General features: G+C 25.7%; 3 protein-coding genes across 3 annotated transcripts; all 3 read left to right on the top strand.

The window, feature by feature from the left end:
• Positions 1-1,262: 1,262 nt before the first annotated feature.
• Positions 1,263-5,365, top strand: LOC112595466 (28S ribosomal protein S11, mitochondrial). The gene is made up of 5 exons (XM_025340693.1): positions 1,263-1,689; positions 1,865-1,995; positions 3,572-3,672; positions 4,893-4,958; positions 5,056-5,365. Exons 1-5 carry the CDS (start codon positions 1,493-1,495, stop codon positions 5,161-5,163), a joined length of 603 nt encoding a protein of 200 aa, XP_025196478.1. The 5' UTR covers positions 1,263-1,492; the 3' UTR covers positions 5,164-5,365.
• A 310-nt stretch (positions 5,366-5,675) lies between these two features.
• Positions 5,676-23,138, top strand: LOC112595465 (chromodomain-helicase-DNA-binding protein 1). The gene is made up of 19 exons (XM_025340692.1): positions 5,676-6,542; positions 9,312-9,394; positions 15,527-15,691; positions 15,793-15,990; positions 16,053-16,537; positions 16,788-17,026; positions 17,101-17,379; positions 17,681-17,961; positions 18,023-18,158; positions 18,287-18,496; positions 18,559-19,176; positions 19,263-19,433; positions 19,491-19,748; positions 19,830-20,726; positions 21,453-21,631; positions 21,705-21,886; positions 21,996-22,308; positions 22,383-22,508; positions 22,588-23,138. Exons 1-19 carry the CDS (start codon positions 6,534-6,536, stop codon positions 22,775-22,777), a joined length of 5,019 nt encoding a protein of 1,672 aa, XP_025196477.1. The 5' UTR covers positions 5,676-6,533; the 3' UTR covers positions 22,778-23,138.
• On the top strand, positions 12,968-14,253 carry LOC112595464. Its single transcript, XM_025340691.1, has 2 exons — positions 12,968-13,224; positions 13,534-14,253. The coding sequence occupies exon 2, from the start codon at positions 13,536-13,538 to the stop codon at positions 14,178-14,180; it is 645 nt and encodes a 214-aa protein (XP_025196476.1). The 5' UTR covers positions 12,968-13,224; positions 13,534-13,535; the 3' UTR covers positions 14,181-14,253.
• Positions 23,139-23,516: the final 378 nt, after the last annotated feature.

The following is a 23,516-nucleotide window of genomic DNA, read 5'->3' as shown; positions in this document are numbered from 1 at the left end:
ATGTCGTGGTTTTTTTTTTTTTTTATTTATTTAATAGGTCTCTAGGCCACTGACTTTTGAGTCTTTTGTATACAATGCTAGGAAGTGAGGTGGAAGAAAGTTGCTTTATTAATGGATTACTGTGAGAGTTTAAGTTGGAGTGAAATTTAGAGTAATGTGCTTTTGCTAATTGATTGAGTGTAGGAATTTTTAGGTCTTTGTGAAGATTAATGTTTGTGAAATACCAAGATGTTATTAATCGTAGGCAGATAGATTGAAAAGCTTAAAGCGTGTTGCTGTTCAAGGGCTTTGCGGAGTCCCATAACTGGATACCATATGTCCAAGCTGGTCAAATTATTGATTTGTAAATAGTAAGTTTATTGGAAAGGAAAAGTTTGGATTTTAAGAGTGGTCTAAGGATATGGAATCTAGAGTTAACATTTTTACGTTTAAGTTTAATGTGTGCGCTCCAGGTTAAGCGTTTATCCAGAGTTAGCCCAAGGACGTTGTCATTTTAAAATCGTAATTAAGATGAGCAGTTTATGGGCATTTATAGTTATGATCAGATAATATTTGCAAGATATTCTGGTTCCACTTCATACGACACACACCAACACACCTGAACTTAAAATATGCTTATAGCTCATTTGAACTATTTGTTTGGACTATTCATCCACATTTTGATTAGGTATTATACATTGAAATATTCCAAAAAATATTTTGCTGTAGAACTTATAATTAAAAGTGTAGGTATATTATCATTCTAAAAAGTAAAACACTTAGAAAAAATGTTATTTTATTTCAAGAGTAAATTATATAAGAATAATATTTTTAAAAAGTTAATAGATTTTAAAATAATGAGTGTTAATAGTTAAATAATCACATTGTATAACCTACCGTATATACTACATGATTTAGTGGTTCAGTTTAACTTTTAGGCAATTATTACATGATTAAGACATTTATTGCTCTGTTCTGTTAGTTTGTTTTATTTTTTTCTATCGCAGATGTTTATTGTTTACCAGTAATTATTATTTACCACTGTCAAAAACTTGCATTAACGCTACAACGCCTATAACGAATAACGACTATACAACAGTACAACACTCAACAACAGCCCTACGTCGCTGTGAAATAATTATCATGTTGGTTAACATGGTTTGGCTTTACAGTGTTGAAAGTTATTCCGTAATATGTATGGTGTTTATTTATGATCGCGATTGTTGGCCACGCCGCAATGGAAACGGTGACGGTAAGAACGGAGAAAGACGACGACGACTGCGGCGTATTCTACTTCTACTTCTACGTCGCTGTTTGACTCTTTCACTACGGTTAATATCATATTAGGTCATTCGCCATTTTGCCGTTTGTGTGAACGATTTTGTTGGTCGTTGTGTGACTGGACGATTAACGTGTACATGGATTTATAGTTATACACCATTGTCTTAAACATACTACGATTAATTACGAAAATTGAATTTCTGACGAACATACTTATAAATTTGTTTAAACGATGTTTGTACGCGTCTTACGAGACTTTTTTCGACGAACGGCCGCCGTCTCGGGCAGAGAAAATGTAAACCGTTTGATACACGTAGCGGTGCCATTGGAAAAGAATAGGGACCGTCGGAGTTTCTTGGCCTCGGTTCCTCGTAAAGACGAAGGTACCGAAGGCGAGAAATTTGTTTTCATCGATTCCGCAATCACCAAGTGAGTTTTTCAATCGATTCGTTTACTCGATGTTGAATGATACGCATATATTTTCGTACTTCATTATACGTGGACGCCATTTTGTTGGTCATTTCGTTGTGTGTGAACTACAAAGATGGATATTTTATTATTGGCTAGTGAATCTTTACTAACTTTGAAGTTTTATTTTTTTGAGGAAAGAAGATATGTTTCCTGATATTAACACGCCTAATATGCTTTTTGGCGGAGTAAAATTCTCAGATGTTCCTATTTGTCACATTAAATCATCTAGGAACAATACAATACTTCATGTCACTAAAGCTAATGGTAAGTTGTAATGTTTTTGAAACATTTTCTTTTCTTTAGTCACTTAGAATAAGCACTAAGCATAGTATAGGTACCTATAACATATTATGTAATATGTTTTTTTAAACAAATTATTAGTGATAGATGTATATATTATAAAAAAAAAATCTACTATGGTTTTCAGGTTTGTGATTATTAAATTTGATTTTATTTGATTAAATTTATATTTTTTGAATATTTATTATGGTAAATATAGGTAATTGAGATCATTAAATTGAATTACGTATCTACTTTATTCACTGGCTAATAAACAATCTTTGAATTTGAATTATATTGGACAAAAAATTATGCGAGGAAGCTGATGTGCTGTATTTTATATGCCGAGTATACTTCATTAAGTAGATATTTTAGCTGTGCTAAAATCAAATCCAATGATCAATGATTTTGATTTGGACTATCTATATTTCTTAAGATATTTTATCATTTATTTATATTGCTAACAGTAAATTTTTTCTATGATTAAAATGATTTGTTGATCTGTTCTTTATTAAAAATGAATCAAAAAAAAATTAAATGAGTAAATATTTTGAAAATTTAAATTTAAAAAGAATTTAATACTTATAATATAAATTATAGCTTTACAGCTTGTTTCATTAATTATTCTAATATAACTGAATAACATGTGAATATTTTTAATTCCAGTAAATACATTAGTAAGTGTATGTAATATGTATTAATATTTGGTACAAAAAGTCTTATTTAATGTATTTTTTAAATAACATCAACAGTTGAAGTAAATCTGTTAAATTGTTACTAAAACTTTAATATAAAATAATACCATCACATTCTATCAAAATACTCAATACTTGAGCTTAAATGTAAATTGTTATCTACACTATTATAAATTCTATCAATACCATTATTCAGTAACTATCCAACTTCATTTTGACAATTTATGTAAACATTTGATTTTATTATTTCGAGTCCAAAGCTTCAATAATAGTACATCTTTACAGTCAACAATTAACAGTCAAAATAAAATGTTGTAAACTCAATGTATTCATTGACTTTTTAAAATCCAAATTATGAACTGATAAAGTTTTACTAAATCAAAGTATCTAATAAAAAGATATGTAATTAATTAATATTTTTAATATAAGCATTTATTCAATCTTTTAAATTCTTGTGATTAGTTGAAAGAGTTAAAAATGAAGGGACTCATTTTTGCTAGAATAATTTTACTATGCTTTGTGTCTATCCAAAAAGAGAATATCTTGTACAATGTGCATACAACTGTAGAAATATTAAGATTGTTCTCTGATTGGTTAGATCACTAATATTATGTTTTGAGTTCCTTTTAAAAAAACAACTATTTCTGGTGTCTGTACACTGTTGTGCTCTTAATAGACAGAACATACATAACGATTTCTAACAAATTTAATAATTAGTATTAAATTTATCCAATTGATCAAATATAGTTTTAAATTAAGAAAACCTTATATACCTGCATTTATACCTCTTTTGTTACTTATACAAAACTTGAAAATACATTTAATTAATTAGGTGTATGTTAAACAAAAATTGATATTTTTTTTAGGTGAAAGGATAATGATCAGATCTTGTGGTATGGAAGGATTTAAAAATACTAGAAAAGGAACTAATATTGCAGCTCAAGCTACAGCAATTGGTTTGGCCACAGTAAATATTTATTATTTTCTTTAAATATACTAACAATTATTTTGGAACTTACGTATGTTTATAATCTTCCACCTCGTAATATGTAGATTTTAGAGGTGTTTTATACTATCTGGGTATTATTACATTAAAGAACTTTTTCCATGTTTTCAAAAAAATGTTCTTAAAGGTTCTTGAGCGCATTGAGTGAGTGCTACCATTTTTCCATCAACTACAGTTCCTTTAAAATTGGCACTGCATGTTTTTATGTTGTATTTTACTTAGACGTGTTTCCATGTAGATTCTATAGATTAAGTATTGGCACCTGTATCTAGATCAATGAAGTGAAGCTAATGAATTAGTTTTATAGTTTGTAATATCAGTTTTTATTCAATGTAGATATCACCCAAAACATGGTTAACTCAATTAAAGTTTATCTAGAAATTTTTTTTTTTAACATTTTCTGTTTTAATAGAATGATTAAAATTTTACTAAAATTACTATACTAAGTAAATTAACTTTTTAAATTTAAAAAACTTATTTTTTAAACATTAGTTATTCTTAACTCTGAGTGCTGACGTATATAATTTGTATTTGTATCAAACGGCAGATGTCAACATCCTATACATTATTTTTTCATCGATCTCAATTAACATCAGCTCAAAACAAGTTAATAAACTATAGTAATACATTTTATTGCATTTATCAAGTTATATTTTATATTAGGAGGTTCTAGATTAATAATATTTTGAAATTTTATCAAATTAAATAAAAAAAAAAAAAAAAATTAAGAAATTATTATAGAGTACTAAAATTAATTCAAGTATATATGTGAAGAGAGGAGGGGGTTCTTTAATGTATATTTGCCACAGCTTTTAAATATAAATTGATCCATTTATTTAAATTATAGTGATCATACATAACTGTTTTGAAATAGTTAATTACATCTAAAATGCTTGCATAAAATATTTATTGTATTGTACTATATGACTCAAACTTAAACAAATTCTTGTACTCTTATGTTAATACACTTCTACTTGTTGGCTACACAAGTAGAAAAATAAATTTATTTTTATGGCATTTACTGATTTTACTTGTGCTTTAAAGGAAGTTTTTATATTAAATGATTTTATTCATTTAGTCATATTATTATTTTCAAACTATACTTTAATAATTTAATGATGAAGTCTTCATTTTTTGATTAAATATTGCATTTGAATTAGAACAATTTGTTTTTTTTTCAGAGAGTATTAGATTTTGGAATTCATACAGTTCGTGTAACAATTCAAGGATTAGGACCTGGGAGAATGGTAAAAAAAAATGTTTATACTTATACAATATGTGGTATTTTTTTTTTTATTTATTTAGTAAATATGTTAAATTTATAAAAAATTATTTCTATTTTAGTCCTCAATAAAAGGTTTAACCATGGGTGGCCTCAAAATCATATCTGTGACAGATGATACTCCAATTTCATGGAATCCATTAAGATCAAGAAAACAACGAAAGTTGTAATTATGACATATTGTAAGTAAGTTTGCAAATAGTTATGTATATTTTGTGATCATAAAAATAATGTAAAAAAATATCAACATTAAATAAATGTTATCAATTTTTAAAATTATTTTATATAATTGTTTATTATTGACTGTTCTAAAATATTTTTTTTTAGTTTTGAGTAAAATACTCATTGGCTTAGTATATTGCACTTAAAACATTTTTTTTTCATAAAAATTTGTATTTTAAAAGTAAAATCATTTTTATTTATTACTTTAATAATTCTTAATTTTTTTCATACTAATTTAATAGTTAAATGTGTTTTGTACACTTTTTTACTATATTACATTTAAAAATAATGTTTCGTATTATTCCCCCTTTTTTTTTAATTTGCTTTTAAATAAAGTAATGTTTTTACGTTTTAATGTAATGTTTTTCCTACTGAATACTTTTTAATATTGATAAATATTAAAATAATTTGTTATTTTAAAATTTTTGTTTGTTTTCATCAAATTGTTATCGTATTAAAAAAAAAAAAATGGGTTTTATTAATTTGGTTTTCAATTGTTTTGTTATAAATTTATAAGTATTATAACTTTTTAAGAGGGGAAAGATCGTCTAGCTGTATTATGTTGCGCAAAAATATAAATCAAGTTAATCGTAACCGTACCATTATACCGAATTTCATGGCGTAAAAAAACTATTTACAGTGATGGATAACCCACACTACTAAATTTACTCATTCTTAATAATATTTTATTCACTTATTGAAAAAGTTTAATGTAAGCATCTAGTATATAATGGACAACAATATTTTCGATTTAAAAAATATTACAGCTATTTTGTTTTGAAGTTAATTTTCATTTCCAAGCATTCGGTGTTGTCGACGTCATCCTCTATTCCTGTACAGTGCGGTGTGGTGGTTTGTGTGGGATGGCAGGCGGCGCGCGGGGGTACCACTACCACTCGGTGTAATATCACTGCACACAAAATGGCCGCTGATTGTTTGTCTCGTACCGTTTTCCGCACACTCGTACACGTTCGTACCTAAACATATCGGTGTCTGTTTTATTTTCATTTATCGGAATTTAATTTAAATGTCTACTTAATTATCGAATGTTGTCGATTTTTTCGTTAAAAACTCTTGATAATCGTGCCCATACACGAAACGCTCACGATACTGGCCGTGCCACTTCACCTCCTCACCTTGACTGCCCAATATTGGCTGTATTTAGGTGAATCGAAGTTTATTTTCTCGTAATTTTTCCTTTTTCAAACAAACGGTTTTTACAGTTTTTATTGGTTTGCAACCCTTATGTGGTTTGTCCTCTCCGTTTTTACACTCTGAACTGGCCTTAAAATTCACAAGATTGGTTTAACCACCCAAAATGCATCAGGTAAGAAGCAGTCCTATGTGTTCACTATTCACTTTGATCTTTTAAAATAATATACTTAATGTCAAATACTACCCTTTAGCTTAATATTGTTAGTTCTTTGCTTATCGAGTTCATCATTGTTCAAATCATTAGTGTCCTTTGTCATGAAATAAATATAATACTTATGGTACTTTTTCTACTACCCAACTACCCTTTAATTATTTATACTTTATGTAAAATATTTTTAGTTTCTGAAGTAACTATTTTATTGTTCCAGTATAGTTTTGGGAAAGTGGGTTTAAGCGTCTAAACGTCATAACCATTTAAACATGTTTTCATTAAAGCAATTTTATTTATTGTTGATGTTCAACAAAGCACCCTTCAATTCTTAAATGTATCATGAGGGTAGTTATGATGGTTGGACAGCTAAATTCTACTTAATTATGAATTGTCCACAAGTTAACCAAGTGTAAGATGTATGAAACATAGAAATTTAAATCGGACCCATTTTCAAAATTTTAAGTTAAAGTTAGGATGTGCACATAGAAAATGGTCAACATTGTAATATCTCATTTAATAATATTATATTTCATAATAGGTGTACTCAGTTTTAATCTTGGAGTTGACTTATAAATATATTTAAGGTGGGCATGTGGTTTTTTTAAAAATTTTATTTTGATTGTTATGTTAAAATTAAAGTATATTAATATACTTAGTGTTTATTTTGAGTAAATGTGTATAATATGGCAAGTGATAGATTTAATTAATTATGTTTTACAATTGTCCATTTGTCTATAATGATAATTAATATTTAATTATTTAGTATTTTCTAATAAATTAATTTTAATACTTTCTAATTATTATATATATTGTAATTTAAGTACATATTTATTTTAAATAAAGTCAATACTAATTGTACACACCTATATTTCAATAATATTTTAATATTATTTTAGTTAACTGTGAAACTATTCTGATTTTGTGTAATTTATAAATTTATAAATTAATTATCTGAATTGGATGCCTTGGAAATATAATTACAGTACTCTTATACACTTTTTACCATACATTAATGACTATATACTTTGAATTAATATTAATATTATGTATCCTTCATTTTTATCATTTCTTTTCATTATATTGTTGAACAATATTTTAATAATATTCAATGTTTTTGCTTAGTGTTATTTAACATAGTAATTGTACGATGAATGTCATATTTTATTTGCATTCAATTTTTAAATGGTATATAATATATATATCATATTTTTCATAAAACTAAACAGGGATAGGGGCTAGTTATTATTCAATAAATTTAGTATTTAATGGCTAATATATATTTTAATTAAGAATTAGGCCATATAAATACAACATTTTTATTACATAGTATCCATGATAATGTTTTGTTATTTGTTTTTTGATGTATATAACAGTTCAGCTTATTTTTCTATTGATGGATTATAGTTGTTAGATTTTGTTCATTTTTTTCTCCAATGAGTGAAAGTGATTGAATTGGTTATTAATAGTACATAAACCATATATTCCAGATTTTCATGATGGTAAGTATTTTATTTTTCCAAAATTGCTTTTAATTTTAGTGTCAAAAATATTGTAGGTAGAAGTTGCTTTTGATCATTTTATTTCTATTATTATTAATTTTATCATCTAAAAATAGTTGTTTCTGAATTCTATTCAAGAAAATTGTTTTGTTTTAGCTTGGCATTGTAACATTATTATAAAATGGTGGTATCAAAACTCACTTAAATTTAATTTGATAAACAACAAATCTCTTCTAAATTGTTAAATATTTAAACTATTACAACAAACTGGTACAATATCTTATTTTAATATTTTCATGATAAAGTTTATATCAATCATTATTAGACAGTTGTCATTAATAGCAACTTTTTTTAAATTTAAAAATAATCGCTTCCAAATGAGTCCAAAAAATCCCCACGTGATGAGTTCTTCTTTAAAATGAGAATTTTACTAAATCCTTTTTTATTGCACTTCTACATCATAAAATAATATTCAAGTAGTTATGAATTTAAGTTACAGATTCTGTGAAATACATATTTTATAAATATATTCTTTTATTTTGAATAAACTCCTGGTATTTAATTTTAAGCCACATGATATATTTATAAATTATTTGTTTCATATGATAAGCTAAGTTAACGTGAAATTTACATATATATACCAATTAAAAAAAAAAAAAAAAATATGAACATAACTTAGTTTTGATTTATTTTATAAATATCAAGTAATATTTAACATTTATTCTTCAAATTTTTAAATAATTGAATATATAGAAAACTAATTAATGTAATTTAGGATATTGATTTACTAATGCCAGACTGGTGGGCATGAAAAATTGGTTATTTTAATGGTTAAATATAATTTAATGGACCAAATATGTTCCATGGGTAACAATCATGTTTATAAGGACATATTGCCTCAGTATTAATTCATTCAACGCTTAGTGGTTTATACAACTTGCATAAAACTATTTAATAATAATAATCAACTATTGCAAAAAAGTAAACAAATGAAAATATGAGCTATTGCAAGCTTATTATGGTTAGGTTTGATTCAATGCTTACAATGCTTGAATGCTTATTGAGTTGAAATATAATATGCATATAGAATTATGATTTTGATAAAATTAAAAATCATAAATTGACAAGAAAAATCCAAATTTTTAACTATTTAATATGAACAATGATGAACAGACTTGTAATTTGATGACTTGGTAGCCAATACCATAATAGTATGGGATTTAAATTGCAGAATGTGTCGGAAGAAGAATCGTCAGACTCAGATCATAATAATGAACTTAATTCTGGTTCATCATCATCATCAGGGTCTGAAAGGTAAGTTAATTTCATTATACAAGCTTATTTAACTATAAATATATATATATATATATATTATATACCTACTCGTGGGATCTGATTAAATATATTTTAAAGTTACTTTAAATAACTTATAAGCGCTGAATAATATTTTATGGAAATTTGATTTATACTTTTGTATTTTCATTTTGATTTTTATATCGTCAAATTTAACTATTTAAATAATTAACATTTTTGGGTATAGTTTTTACTTAAAGTGTGAGTGTATTAGTGTTTTTTCCAATAAACAAGACAATTGATACCTTGACTGTTTTTAAGTTTATAAATTTTTAGTGGTTTATTTTTATAAACAAGGCTCAGACTATATGTAATTAAGATAATAAAAATATGTGGATATTTATGTATAAAAAGTATTTAAATATGTGTTTATTTTTAATTAAAATAATAAAAATAATATTGTCTTTAGAGCTAAAAATAAAATGGGTTCCCCGAATGAAATGTGTAGCATGCTATTGATTATTGCCTTATCGGCATTATTGTCAGCTATATCATAAGATAAAAATATAAATTAGGAATGAACAATGTATTTTCTATATAAAAATTGTTACAACGTGACAAAAAGGAAAATTTTACATTAAATAATATTTTTTATTTTTCTTATAAATCAAATTAAAAAATAAATAAATTTATAGAATATGCAATAAAACATTTTGGATTTAAAATCCTTATTTTAAAATACAAATATGTATCGTATCATATTTTTTCTATTTCTCGAACAAATATGCTAATGAATTAAGTCCCTTACTCTGATTATAAGTAAGGTTAAGATGATGACGTTAAAACTTTTTAAAAATGCATGCACTTATGCATTTAAACTATCCAATGTGTTGAAAATTGTATTATTCATGCTAAAATACTATACTTAATATTTTGGGTTGTAGAAATAATTTAAGTATGTATACGGATAAGTAAAGACTATAAAATACATTAAAACCTATTCATATTTTATAGGTGTACGTTCCTAAATAAGCAATAACTTTAATTATATCCCTTTATGTAGTGTTTACAATTTTGTTAACAGAGTGGAGTAGGTAGTATACAAAGGTACTTTCTCCAACAATATTATTCCTTTATTTTAACTTATTTTGTTTATATCTATTTAATATTTAATTTTTATTTCGTAAAATACTCCCAATAGTATTCTGCAGTGGATTATTAATTTAATAATGACACTTAACAAGAGAAAAGCATAAAATTACAAAAAAAATAATGTACATTTTTCTAAAATCTGCAAAAAAAAAAAAATTTTCCAAAAGAATCATTTAGTTTAGTCAGTAAATACTATTGTAACAATAATGTTATATGATTATGTCACATAATTAACTATTAAGTCTATGCCATCATATACCATCTAAGAAAAACAGTTTGTTGTACACATTCGACCTCGCTATAGTGTAGAACTAATTGAAATCTACAAAGAAACAAAAAAATAAAATAACACCCTATCTTTTTATTAAATATTTTTGACAATATTGGCAGCAGAAAGTTGATGTTTGGTAATTTCAAAGAAAACTCATGGCACTCACATTGTTAATACATTTTGAATATAAAATATTAAGTTAATGCTTGAATTGAGGGGTGACTGCATCTGTTTTCTACAAAAAAAAATATTTATATATATCCTTTCCAACTATATTCAAATCAATGAGTAATTTAAATAATTAGGTATACATATTTTTTTTACACTTGAATCCTTTTTTTGATTGTTTTCTAATTCAAGCATTTCAAATAGTAAAGATATACCATTTATACATTTTCCGATGCTTTAATGAATGTGATGCATACCAATATTACTGTGTCCAGTCCATATATTAATGTTCATTATAAGTTCTTGACTCTGCTCTTAATATTCTTATGCAATACTTAGAAATTATAATTGAATGCTCTCGATAAAATTTTCTATTTATTATAACTCAATGGTTTTTCTCAATAATATCAAATTTATAATCATTTAATTGTAACCATATATTAATCATGTAAGTATATTAAGTTAATGTTGTGTGGTAAGGGTAGATACAATTTAAAAGATTATTTTTATCTTTGGTATTGTGGCATCACATAACTTTAATTCAGTTTGCATTAATAATGTTAGCTAAGACATTTCATTTATTTATTTTGTTGAGCAAACTCAAGTATTAATAGTATCATCTACAAATTTATAGTAGACATTAGACAGAATCAAAATTTTAATTACAACTGTATTGAAATAAATTTCTATTAGATATTAATATTTTAAAATAAAATAAAGATTTATTTAAGTGCAATAAAGAAAATAATATAGCATAGAATAAGTTATTATTCCATTATCATATTCTGCACTGTTATTATACTATATTATAAAAGAATCTAACTTGAATCTGTTCAAAGGATGTTGTACTAATGCTTGACATATCAAAAACGTATTTTCAGTATTTCTAATTTCAAGTGGTTTGCGTAAATATTGGAGTGAATTGTCTTAAAGTTTAAGGTCAAAACTGTATTTGTATTTTATTGTTTTAATTTTTTGGTGAGTTTTGAGTATTTTTAAGTATTAATAATATTTTATATACTCATACAGTGTGAGCTTTTAATGTATTTAGTGTTTTATTAACTGGATGGACAAAATTATTGTATAAATACTGTGTATGACTGTTTTTGACAGTATCCAGATTCTACCACAAAATTAAAGTACTAAAGTATTATTATTCTTTACTTTATAAATCATCAATGTTATAAAATGATTCTTTTTAACTATGATGAGTTATGTTCTGTTTTAATCCTGATAAAAAAAAAAATGTAATGGAATTTTTGAAAAATCACTATGGTATCCTTTATAACTTATATGGTCAAGAAATCAACTTAAAGTTGGCTACGATTAAATATTTTGTGTCTAAAGTTTAGTAGGCTACTTATAAGCAATCAAATAAAATATAAAAACTGAAAAATATAATTTATGTGTTAGAAAACTTAGTTTTACATTTTTATATTACTTTTTTTTTGTATTTATACTATTAAGTTTATTTATCAGTTGTCTAAACAATGCATTAAGAGTGCCGAGTATGATAATGTAATATAGGTTATTGATACTTCTAGATGTCAGCTGTCATAGTTTGGTAACAGAAAAGTATAGTTTAAACATTATTCATATAATATTGCAGTAATTAAAAACAAATTTATTCATTATAAAATATTGCCATGGATTGAGTAATTTATAACATTTGGAAATATAGATATTAAATTTAGGGTTGAAAATTTTGAATAAAATAAAATTTGGACTAAACATAAATTAGTCTTTTTTTTTATAAGAATGAATCTAGGTATCTGGTCCATTGGTATTGAATATTATTATTATTATCATCTTAATAAATTAAGATCATGAGTTTTTAACTCTTTTAGATGTTAAAACAAATATTTCTGTAATAGTCGAGCTGTCATAGTTGTAAACTAATAGCTAATAAAAATAAAAATAAAAAAAAAAAAAAAAAAAAAAAACAAACAAATATTGTTATGATTCAGATAACAACTACAAAATGAAATTATAACACATAGGATATCGTTACCTTAGTGACAATACCTCGTATCTACAAATTTTACGAAAATGACTTTTTGATATTAACATTTTTAGAATCTCTTTGCGCGTAATTTTGATCATAACCAATATTGTGATAAGACGCTTATTTTCCCTCCAATTTACGGTTTTGTGATACATCGTATCTGATTGTTACATGTGATATCGCGTATCTACAAGTTTTTGTACCTGTATTTTAAGGTTTCAATAAATCAACAGAATACAGCTTATTTAAGAACAGGTAATTACACAATTTATGTATAAATCATTTAATTATGCACTACTTTACCATAATAAGTATTGTTTTTTTATTTCCATACTTTGTATAGTGAATATTATGCATTTTATTTTGACTTGTCATATACGTGCTATTGCAAATGTATAAAACTTAAAATTATATATTTTTATTGTAGTTACGTGGAATTGTAACTGTAATAAAAATAATAATTTTGTACAATATTAATACTTAATTTTTTTTTATTAATTATCTAACCAATTAGGATTTTTGAAAATAAATACTGTTGTAATTTATTGTATTATTTTTTGAAAGATATGGCGAAGCGAAGGTTACAAAAAATTCTAGATTTGTCATGTGCAAATAACAATAATAATTCTAACTATAGTGGGGACCCTGGACAGAACATCCAAAGCTTTGCAGATATTATATCCTCTTCTACAATAGTCTTCGATGAACATTTCTATTCTGATGGAAATATTGATACTATCATAAATTCAGATATATCTATTGACAATGAGGTTTTAGCCTTTCCAATTGATGATAATGCTATTAAAGTTAACTGTGATCAAGCTGATCAAAATTTTGTGACTGAAGAAAATGAAAACATAAATAATGTAGTAATTTTGGCTGAAAATGAATTAGAATATTATAATGTTGATGCTATTACACTTCCATTTGAAATTAATAATTCTACTATGGAAATTTGTACTCGGGAAAATAACAACACCGATAATATTGAAAATCAGGTAGTAGAACAACATAATATAAAAAGCAAAAATATCCGAAGTATAAAACCTAAACCTGATATGTGGAAGAGAAAAACCAGCCAGAAATTGAGAATGAATGGTGATGATTATATAGGGTATCAGAGAAAAGGAAATGTTGTATTTCAAGATGTTACTAAATTTTGTTATATATTTTTAAATATTGATCTCAAGGATGATTTCAATGCAATATGAGTTTATTTTATTCTTTTTCAAAGTCTGATATTGATGTTAAGTATGATGTTATTTTATGTTTTTTAATTTTGTAGTGACACAAGAAATGTTTTTACCAAAGTAAGGTATAAAAGTAGTTTTGTTAAATTGTTTCTTTTTATCTTTTGCATTTTTTTAGTTTAAATAAATTATAAAATGAACAATATTGAATTTTATTGTATTTATTCTTAGTTTGAGAATTGAGCTTTATTATTATTAGTAATACCACGTATCTCCAACAAGTTTTTAAAGTAATATCACGTATCTATTCTAAATATAGTATTTATCACTTTTTTGTTGATTTTTAATAATTATTTTTGAGGAAAACATAAAAAAAAAGCTTTAAACATAACCTGCAAGAATAGATATCTTGTGGAATAATAGTAATCAGTTTTAAGTCTCTCCTGAAAAATATCAAAAATGTAGATACGAGGTATTGTCACTAAGGTAACGATATATAAAATAATAGGTCATTGGGATTTAGTTTTTGATTCAAAATCAATTATTATGATTTTCTTATATTATAATCTTAAATTATCATTATTATTTGAAATTTCCTAAATAAAGCGAGATATTTTATTTAGATTATTAGAATTAAATTAATTTATAGGATATATCCATTTGAATAAATAATCTAATATTACTTTCCAATTTAACTGTTACATACTATTTTTTTTTATGTATAAGTCTATTAATTTTCTTAAATTATATACAAAATAATTGAAAATAGTGTGATTGGTAAATGTACACTATGATTTTTATAAAGATTAGGCATTGTTTTAATTTTTTTTTTCAAAAATTGAAGTATTAGTTTGCTTTATTGTACCATTTTAATTAATTAATTTACTAACTTGAATATTATATGTGTGTTAAAACAATAGTGAATTTCACATTTTGTCACCTTATTTAAAAGTATATATTAAAATCGTCACTGATATATACCATAAAATATGAATGTACTGCAGTTTAAGAGTTAAGTAGGTAAAATCAACATCAGCTGGATATGATTTAATTAACCAAAAAAAAAAAAAACTGGGTATTAAAAATAAAAAGTATATCTTGATTGTTTATTTTTATGTTTTTTGAGTAATTTAAGAATTTATTTATCGATACAGTAATATTTGAAATTTGATGGTAACTTATATAATTTAACTTATGTTTTTGGTACTATATATTTCCTGAAGCTAAAGACAGCTATAGTAGCTTATTGTAAATGAATAATTATAATATTTTTTTTTCAAAAAAATCATAAATTTACTTAAAATATGTTTAAAAAAAAAAAGTTATTCAAAAATTTAACCGTTTATTTGTGTTGCAATTTTTATTAGCCAATCTGAACTTAGTGTAAAAGTGTCTCAAGAAGCTAACAGTTCTGAACAATCAACTGATGAATACAGTCCTTCTGAGCGACCCAAACGTGTGATTAAACCATCATCAAAACTTAGTGAAAGCGACGAATCAAGTGACTACAGTTCTCGAGTCACAAAAAATACGTAAGATTTTTGATTATGAAGTTATTTTGAACTATAAAGTATTAATTTTTTTAAATTTAATTAACATTTAAAATTTCTAAGCACAATTTTTTTACAACTAGAAAGTGGAAAAGTGATAGTTCAGATTATGATTCTGAAACTGATAAAGAAGAAATACCTCGTAGTAAATCATTAGCTGCTATACGACGTCAAAAACAACCTGCAAGACGTCCTACAACCAAACCAAATGCACGTTTTAATAAAAGAAAAGATAATAGTTTTAGTGCTAACAGTGATGATGAAGATGTTAGTAAATCTAGGTTGGTAATGAATATTAAGTTTTTATTGAGATTTTAAATTGAAATATATTTTATTTTTAAAGAAATGCCCGTCGAAGACCACAGGCAGTTAGTTATAAAGAAGAAAGTGAAAAAAGTGATAGTGATGATTACTTGGAAAGAGAGGAGGTTGAAGAAAAAGAAGAACCACTTGATACTTCTGAAACAATTGAAAAAGTTTTGGCTCGAAGGCAAGGCAAAATAGGTGTTGTAGGAAATATAACAACTATTTATGCAGTTGAGGAGAAAGGAGATCCTAATATTGAATGTGATCCCAGTGAAAAAGAGACTCAGTTTCTGATCAAATGGAAGAATTGGTCACATATTCATAATACTTGGGAGTCTATGAATTCACTTTTGGCCCAAAAAGTTAAGGGACTTAAGAAGATTGATAATTTTGTGAAACGTGAAGACTCTATTGGTGCATGGCGTAATCAAATGACACCTGAAGATTCTGAATATTATGAATGTCAGCTTGAACTTCAACAAGATTTATTAAAAAGCTACAATATTGTTGAAAGAATAATAGGTATTAATTTTGTCACTATACAAAGTATATTACAGATATAATAACTTATATGACATTAGGGAGCTTTTAAGGATATTTATTAAGTATTGATATATTAAGAAACTTTTTGGCAAATTTTAAGTTATTAAAATTTACATTTTTTGTTAACAAACATGATTTTAATTTAAGAGTGTAAGTTAGTATTTTCTGAGTATACTTCAAAAGAAAGGTTTTATTTTTTTTATTTCTTATACCATTAATGCATTTATAGGAGAATCTAAAAATCCAGCACAAAAAGAATATTATGTAAAATGGCAATCTTTGCCTTATAGTGATGCAACATGGGAAGTAGCTTCATTAATAGAACGTAAGTGGCCTCATAAAATAAAAGAATTCAGAGATCGTGAAGGCTCAAAAAGAACACCGTCTAAAGCATGTAGAGCTTTAAAATATCGTCCAAAATTTGTTCAACTAGCGGAAGAGCCCGAGTATTTTGGTGGTTATGATGAGGTTTGTGTATTAATTAAAAAAATATCAAATTCAACATTTGTGTTTTAATGATTTGTAAACTAATTATTGTTTAGAAACTGATACTTCGAGATTACCAATTACATGGTGTGAATTGGCTTATCCATTCTTGGTGTAAAGACAATTCTGTAATACTTGCTGATGAAATGGGTCTTGGAAAAACTATTCAAACCATATGTTTTCTTTATTATTTATTTCACAACTATCAAATGCATGGTCCATTTCTAGTTGTTGTTCCTTTATCAACTATGCCTTCATGGCAACGAGAGTTCAGTTTATGGGCTCCTGATATAAATATTGTAACATATATTGGAGATGTTGAATCTCGTAACATAGTGAGTAATTTAGTAATTTATTATCAATATTAGTATTGGTTTGCATGAAAAATTGATTAATTTATTGTTCAGTTAAATGTAATGGACCAATCAGTGGCTACTAAATCATGTTTTTGAGACTATTAGATCATTATTAATTCATTCAATGTTAAGTTATTGTTGATGCAAATCAGTATAAGAATATTATATAAACATTGTTAAAAAAAAAAAATTGATATTCAATTATTTAAATTTTTACCCACACATTTGTGCTATTTATCTATCTTACATATTATGTATAACTTAATTAAATTTTTTACAGATTCGCGAAACAGAATGGTGTTTTGAGAGTTCTAAAAGATTAAAATTTAATGCTATTCTTACTACATATGAAATCGTTCTGAAAGATAGTTCACTTTTAAATAGTCTTAGTTGGGCTGTTTTAATGGTTGATGAAGCACATCGTTTAAAAAATGATGATTCTCTTTTGTACAAAGCTCTTCAAAGTTTTGACACTAATCAGAGGTTACTTATAACAGGAACTCCTTTGCAAAATAGTTTAAAAGAACTGTGGGCATTGTTACACTTCATTATGCCTGAAAAGTAAATCATTTTTTTATTTTATTTTATTTTTGTATGTTTAATACATTCATTTGTTAAATAGATTTGATAACTGGGAAGAGTTTGAACACACACATGATAATGCAGCTAGTAAAGGTTATACAAAACTTCATAGACAACTTGAACCATATATTTTACGTCGTGTTAAAAAAGATGTAGAAAAGTCATTACCTGCAAAAGTAATAATTAAAAAATATTTTGGTTTTTCTATATACAATAATTATTGACTATTTGTACTTAAAATATCATACATTTTTATAATAATTAAAGATATATCTTATTAAATTTATTATTTTTTTCTTAATAGGTTGAACAAATATTAAGGGTAGAAATGACTCCAGTACAAAAGAAATATTACAAATGGATTTTGACTAAAAATTATAATGCTTTAAGAAAAGGATCTAAGGGATCGTCAACAACATTCTTAAATATTATGATAGAATTAAAAAAGTGCTGTAATCATGCTCTTTTGACTAAACCACAAGAGAATGAAAGCACAGCTGATGACAATCTTCAGGTAATTATAATTTACTTATTAAAAATTTGAAATGAGGCTCAAATATTTGCATTTCTTTTTAGAGTTTATTACGAGGATCTGGAAAACTTATGCTACTTGATAAGTTATTAGTACGTCTGAAAGAAACTGGCCACAGAGTATTGATTTTCTCTCAGATGGTTCGTATGTTAGATATTCTTGCCGAATATCTAAGTTACCGACATTTACCATTTCAAAGACTCGATGGGAGCATTAAAGGGGATATTAGAAGACAAGCTTTAGAACATTTTAATGCAGAGGGATCTCAAGATTTTTGTTTTCTATTGTCAACTCGAGCCGGTGGACTTGGTATTAATTTAGCTACTGCAGATACAGTTATTATATTTGATTCAGACTGGAATCCTCAAAATGATTTACAAGCCCAAGCACGTGCTCATAGAATTGGACAGAAGAATCAAGTTAACATTTATCGGTTGGTTACAAAAGGATCAGTTGAAGAAGATATTGTAGAAAGGGCAAAGCAAAAAATGGTTTTGGATCATTTGGTTATTCAAAGAATGGATACTACTGGTCGTACTGTTTTAGACAAAAAAGCTAAAAATGCATCAATTCCTTTTAATAAAGATGAGCTTACAGCAATACTAAAATTTGGCGCAGAAGAATTATTTAAAGATGATCCCGGTGCTGATGAAGAACCTTTAGTAAGATATAAATAAAAATTTAAAATAAACTATAAATATGTTGAGTTGACAAATGAAATAAATACTTGTTTATTTAATTTTTTTAGTGTGATATTGATGAAATTTTGAGAAGAGCTGAAACACGAGATGAAGCACCGACAACTGTTGGCGATGAACTTCTATCAGCATTTAAAGTAGCTAGTTTTACTTTTGATGAAGAAAAAGATATTGCTGACAAATCACCTAGTGCTCAAAATGAACAAGAAAATAAAGAATGGGTATATAAATTAAATAAAGATTATAATTTAAGTTAATTTTTGTTTTGACTGTTTTAGGAAGAAATAATACCTGAAACATTAAGAAAAAAAGTCGAAGATGAAGAAAAGGCTAAGGAAATGGAAGATCTTTATTTACCTCCCAGAAGTAGAAAAACCTTACAAAAAGTAAATCAAGGAGAAGGAAAAAGTGAAAAATCCAAGAAAGAAGAGTCTGATGATTCTAGCTATGATGGCAGTGATGAAGATCAACCAAGAAAACGTGGAAGACCTCGGGTTGGAACTAAAGAAGTAGTTAAAGGTTTCACTGATGCAGAAGTATGTAAAATATTGTGATATTTTTATTATTTATTATGTTTTTCTTTAAATAAATTTGCTATTTATTTTACATTTTTTCAGATCCGAAAATTGATTAAAAGTTGTAAACGTTTTCCTAACCCTATAAAACGTATTGATGCTGTAGCTGGTGATGCAGATCTTCAAGAGAAACCTAAATCAGAATTAAAAAAATTAGTTCAAATGTTATATGACCGTTGTAATGAAGCATGTAATAGTGAGCATGCAGAAAAAGAATCTGATGCTACTAATGACGATGGAGTTAAAAAAAGAAATAGAGGACCTTCAATAAAACTCGGTGGTGTGGCAGTAAATGCTAAAAGTGTGCTAGCTTGTAGTGAAGAATTGGATATTTTGGATGATATAATTCCATCAGATGAAGAAGAAAGATCAAAGTTCACTTTGGATTTGAAACGTGTTAAATCAGCTAATTTCGATTTTGATTGGGATATTACTGATGATTCTAAACTATTAATAGGGATTTATCTTTATGGCTTAGGTTCATGGGAAGCAATTAAAATTGATACTGCATTAGGCCTCAGTGACAAAATATTATCCAATGAAGATAAGAAACCGCAAGCTAAAAACTTATTAGCACGTTCTGAATATCTACTGAAGATGTTGAAAAAAACTCAAGTAGTAATAGCTAAGGGTGAACCGAAACCTAAGAAAACGCGTAAAGTAAAAGAAGGAAAATCAAGAGAAATAATTGATGACGATAGTACTGATAATGAAAATGGTAATAAAAAAAAAATTGATAATGCTATTAATCATGATGAAAAATTAAAATCAAAAAAAGATTTAATTAATGCAAAATCTGGATTGACTGGTTCACCAAAAAAAGAAAAAAAACGTAAAGTAGCCACTAAAACGGGTCCAATGCATTTCACTGCTAATAGTGAACCCAAGGCTGTAAATGTAGACGATATTGTTGAGTTGCCAAAAGAAAAATTTTTAGAGGTGAGTTTGTTTTTTTATTATTTGTATTAGATTTCAAGAGAATGAATTTATTGATTTTACACTGATGTTTTTTTTTTTTTTTGTCAGCAATTTCTGTTTGGGGCTGTAAAAATTCTTTGATTGTTAGCTTGGGAGGTAGTTCCTTGTAGTAAATTGAAACAAATTGGTACTTTGGAGGGTTAAAAGTAAAAAAATTCCAAGTATTTTAACAAGTTTCTGAGTTTTTTATAGACATATGAAAAATGTATTGCTAGTTATAAATAAAAAAAAAATAAATACAATAGTTTTTCATTTACTTAATAAAGAAAGTATCAAAAAAACAATATATTTTTATAATCATTTAAAAGCACAAAAAGGTAAACAGAAAGTAGATATTGTTCTGCTGTATAGTAGGTGTTGAGAGGGTCATTGACATTGACCATTGTAATAAGTATATTATACATTGTTTCTAAACATGATAACATTTTTGAAATTATTTTGACTGAGTTATTTTTAGATAATTTTAGCTATTTTTTAAAAATAGAAAAAAAATTTTTGTAGTTAAAAATTGTCAAATTAAGTCATTAAAATATTATACTGTAAAGAACATTTTTACATATAATATGAATTATCTTTTTTCTCCTTTCCAAAAACATTTATTTGTTTCTGTGTCTGTAAATAATATTGCATCAGTATACAAAAAATTAATATTTATTAAACTATTATGATATACCTATTTTTTTACAGTGCAAAGAAAAAATGAGGCCAGTAAAGAAAGTATTAAAAGCTTTAGATGATCCAGAAGAAAAAAAAAATGAATTACGTTATGTTAATCATATGCAAGAATGTCTTATAGAAATAGGTTCACACATTGGTAAATGTTTAGAAGAGTATAAGGATCCAGATAAAATAAGAGAATGGAGAAGGTTTAGTATATTTATTTTATTAATTATTAATAGTTTGGAATTATATTAAATGCTTATTATAAAATTTTTACAGCAATTTGTGGTTTTTTGTCTCAAAGTTTACCGAATTTGATTCTAAAAAACTGTTAAAAATTTATCGACGAGGGTTACATACAACTGAAAAGCTTGAAAAAGATAATAAAGTAAAAGATAGAAATAAAAACAAAGATAAAATTAGAGATAAATCTAAAGAAGATAAAAAACTCCAAAAAAATGTAAGTTTTTAGTATAAATTGTTTAGTTACAACAATAATTATCAATAATTTTTTTAGAAGATTAAATTAAAAATTATTGTTAAATAAAATTATTTAAATTTTAATTTAATATATGGAATCTGAAGATTCATTAACACCATTAAAACGAAAATCACGTGACAAAGAAGATTTAGAAAAAACAAACAAAAAACAAAAAAATTCAAATAGTAATTCTGGTTTATTAACCACTTCAAATTCCATCCCAACTACGCCTCCAAGTTCTAGTAATTCCTCCAATGCTATAAGGTCATACGATCAAAGTAGTAATCGATATGATACAAATTACAATCATCATAGAAATAGAAGTACACCCTATTCTAGGAGTGATAATCGAAGTGATACTCGAAATGATACTAGAAATGATAATAGAAACGATAATAGAAGGTTAATTGATTTTCATTAATTAATAGTAAAATGTCATACATTATTTACGTATTATTATATATTTTACTGTTAAGGTTTTCATCAAGTCGAGACTCTAGCACCAGGCGTGACAGGTATGATAATAGTTATCGTAGTCGTCCTGCATTTAGGGAAAGAGAAAGGGAGATTGATTCTGATATGCGAATGTATGACAAAATTAGGTTTGTATAACCTATAATATGTATTATCTATATTATGATATTACAAGTTATCATCAATTATAATTTTTGTTTTCTGTAGATATCAACAGCAAGCCGCCTATGCGGCATATGGACAAGCTGCAGCTAGTTTTTATGTTCCCGAATTGTATAGCCGCTCAGGTTCAGCAGCATACATGAGCTTACCTCAATATAATGTTTCTGCTGATTGGCATCCTCCTGTATCAGAGTACAGGAGAGACTATGAACGCAGACCTCGAAACAATTCCTAGCCATGTTTTGTTTTTATATAAGTATTAAGATTATCAAAACTATACTTATTACCTTGAATTTGATAAAATACATTTGTGTAATAGTTACTGTTAAAATGTGTTTTTACCATTAAATTAATTTTTTAATTTGTCTTGTACCAAAATATGTTATTAATTCTTAGTAGGACTGGATTACTGAACACTGATTGTAAATACTTTATTTTTATACATAACATTATTTAAATATTTTTAGTAAAATCTACTGTAATATTGTGTAAATAGATTTGACCGTTTCTTGAATGTTTATTTTTAATATGTATATTTTCTTAGAATTTCTCTTCTATGCTGTATTTTTGTACACATAAAAAATGTAAGATATTGTTGTTTATTTTAGTAAGTGGTTATCGTCGTTTCCATGTAAAAAAAAAAAAATTGTAATTTTTATATTTACATTTCCCTCCTATATCTTTATTATTATTATTTGTTTTTGTGTGTAGAACTTAATGATAATATTATAATAACTATGTGATAATAAACAAAATATTCATGTTGATATTTAATTCATATATTATGGTTATTTTAATTTTAATTTTTAAAAATTAAATCATTTTTAATAAAATGTAAAATATTAGTTAATAGTAGAATTTGTGACAATAATTGCACTGGGAATATATAATATAATATATTTTATATTTTATATTCAATTAGTAACATTTTAATCAAGAAATAAAAACTAAAATCTATAGAGACCATATTTCTC

Source organism: Melanaphis sacchari, unplaced genomic scaffold, assembly GCF_002803265.2.
Source record: "Melanaphis sacchari strain LSU unplaced genomic scaffold, SCAv2.0 Contig27_pilon_pilon, whole genome shotgun sequence".
NCBI classification, from domain to species: domain Eukaryota; kingdom Metazoa; phylum Arthropoda; class Insecta; order Hemiptera; family Aphididae; genus Melanaphis; species Melanaphis sacchari.
The sequence above is the reverse complement of the archived record's forward strand: the minus strand, read 5'-3'. Positions and strand labels throughout refer to the sequence as shown.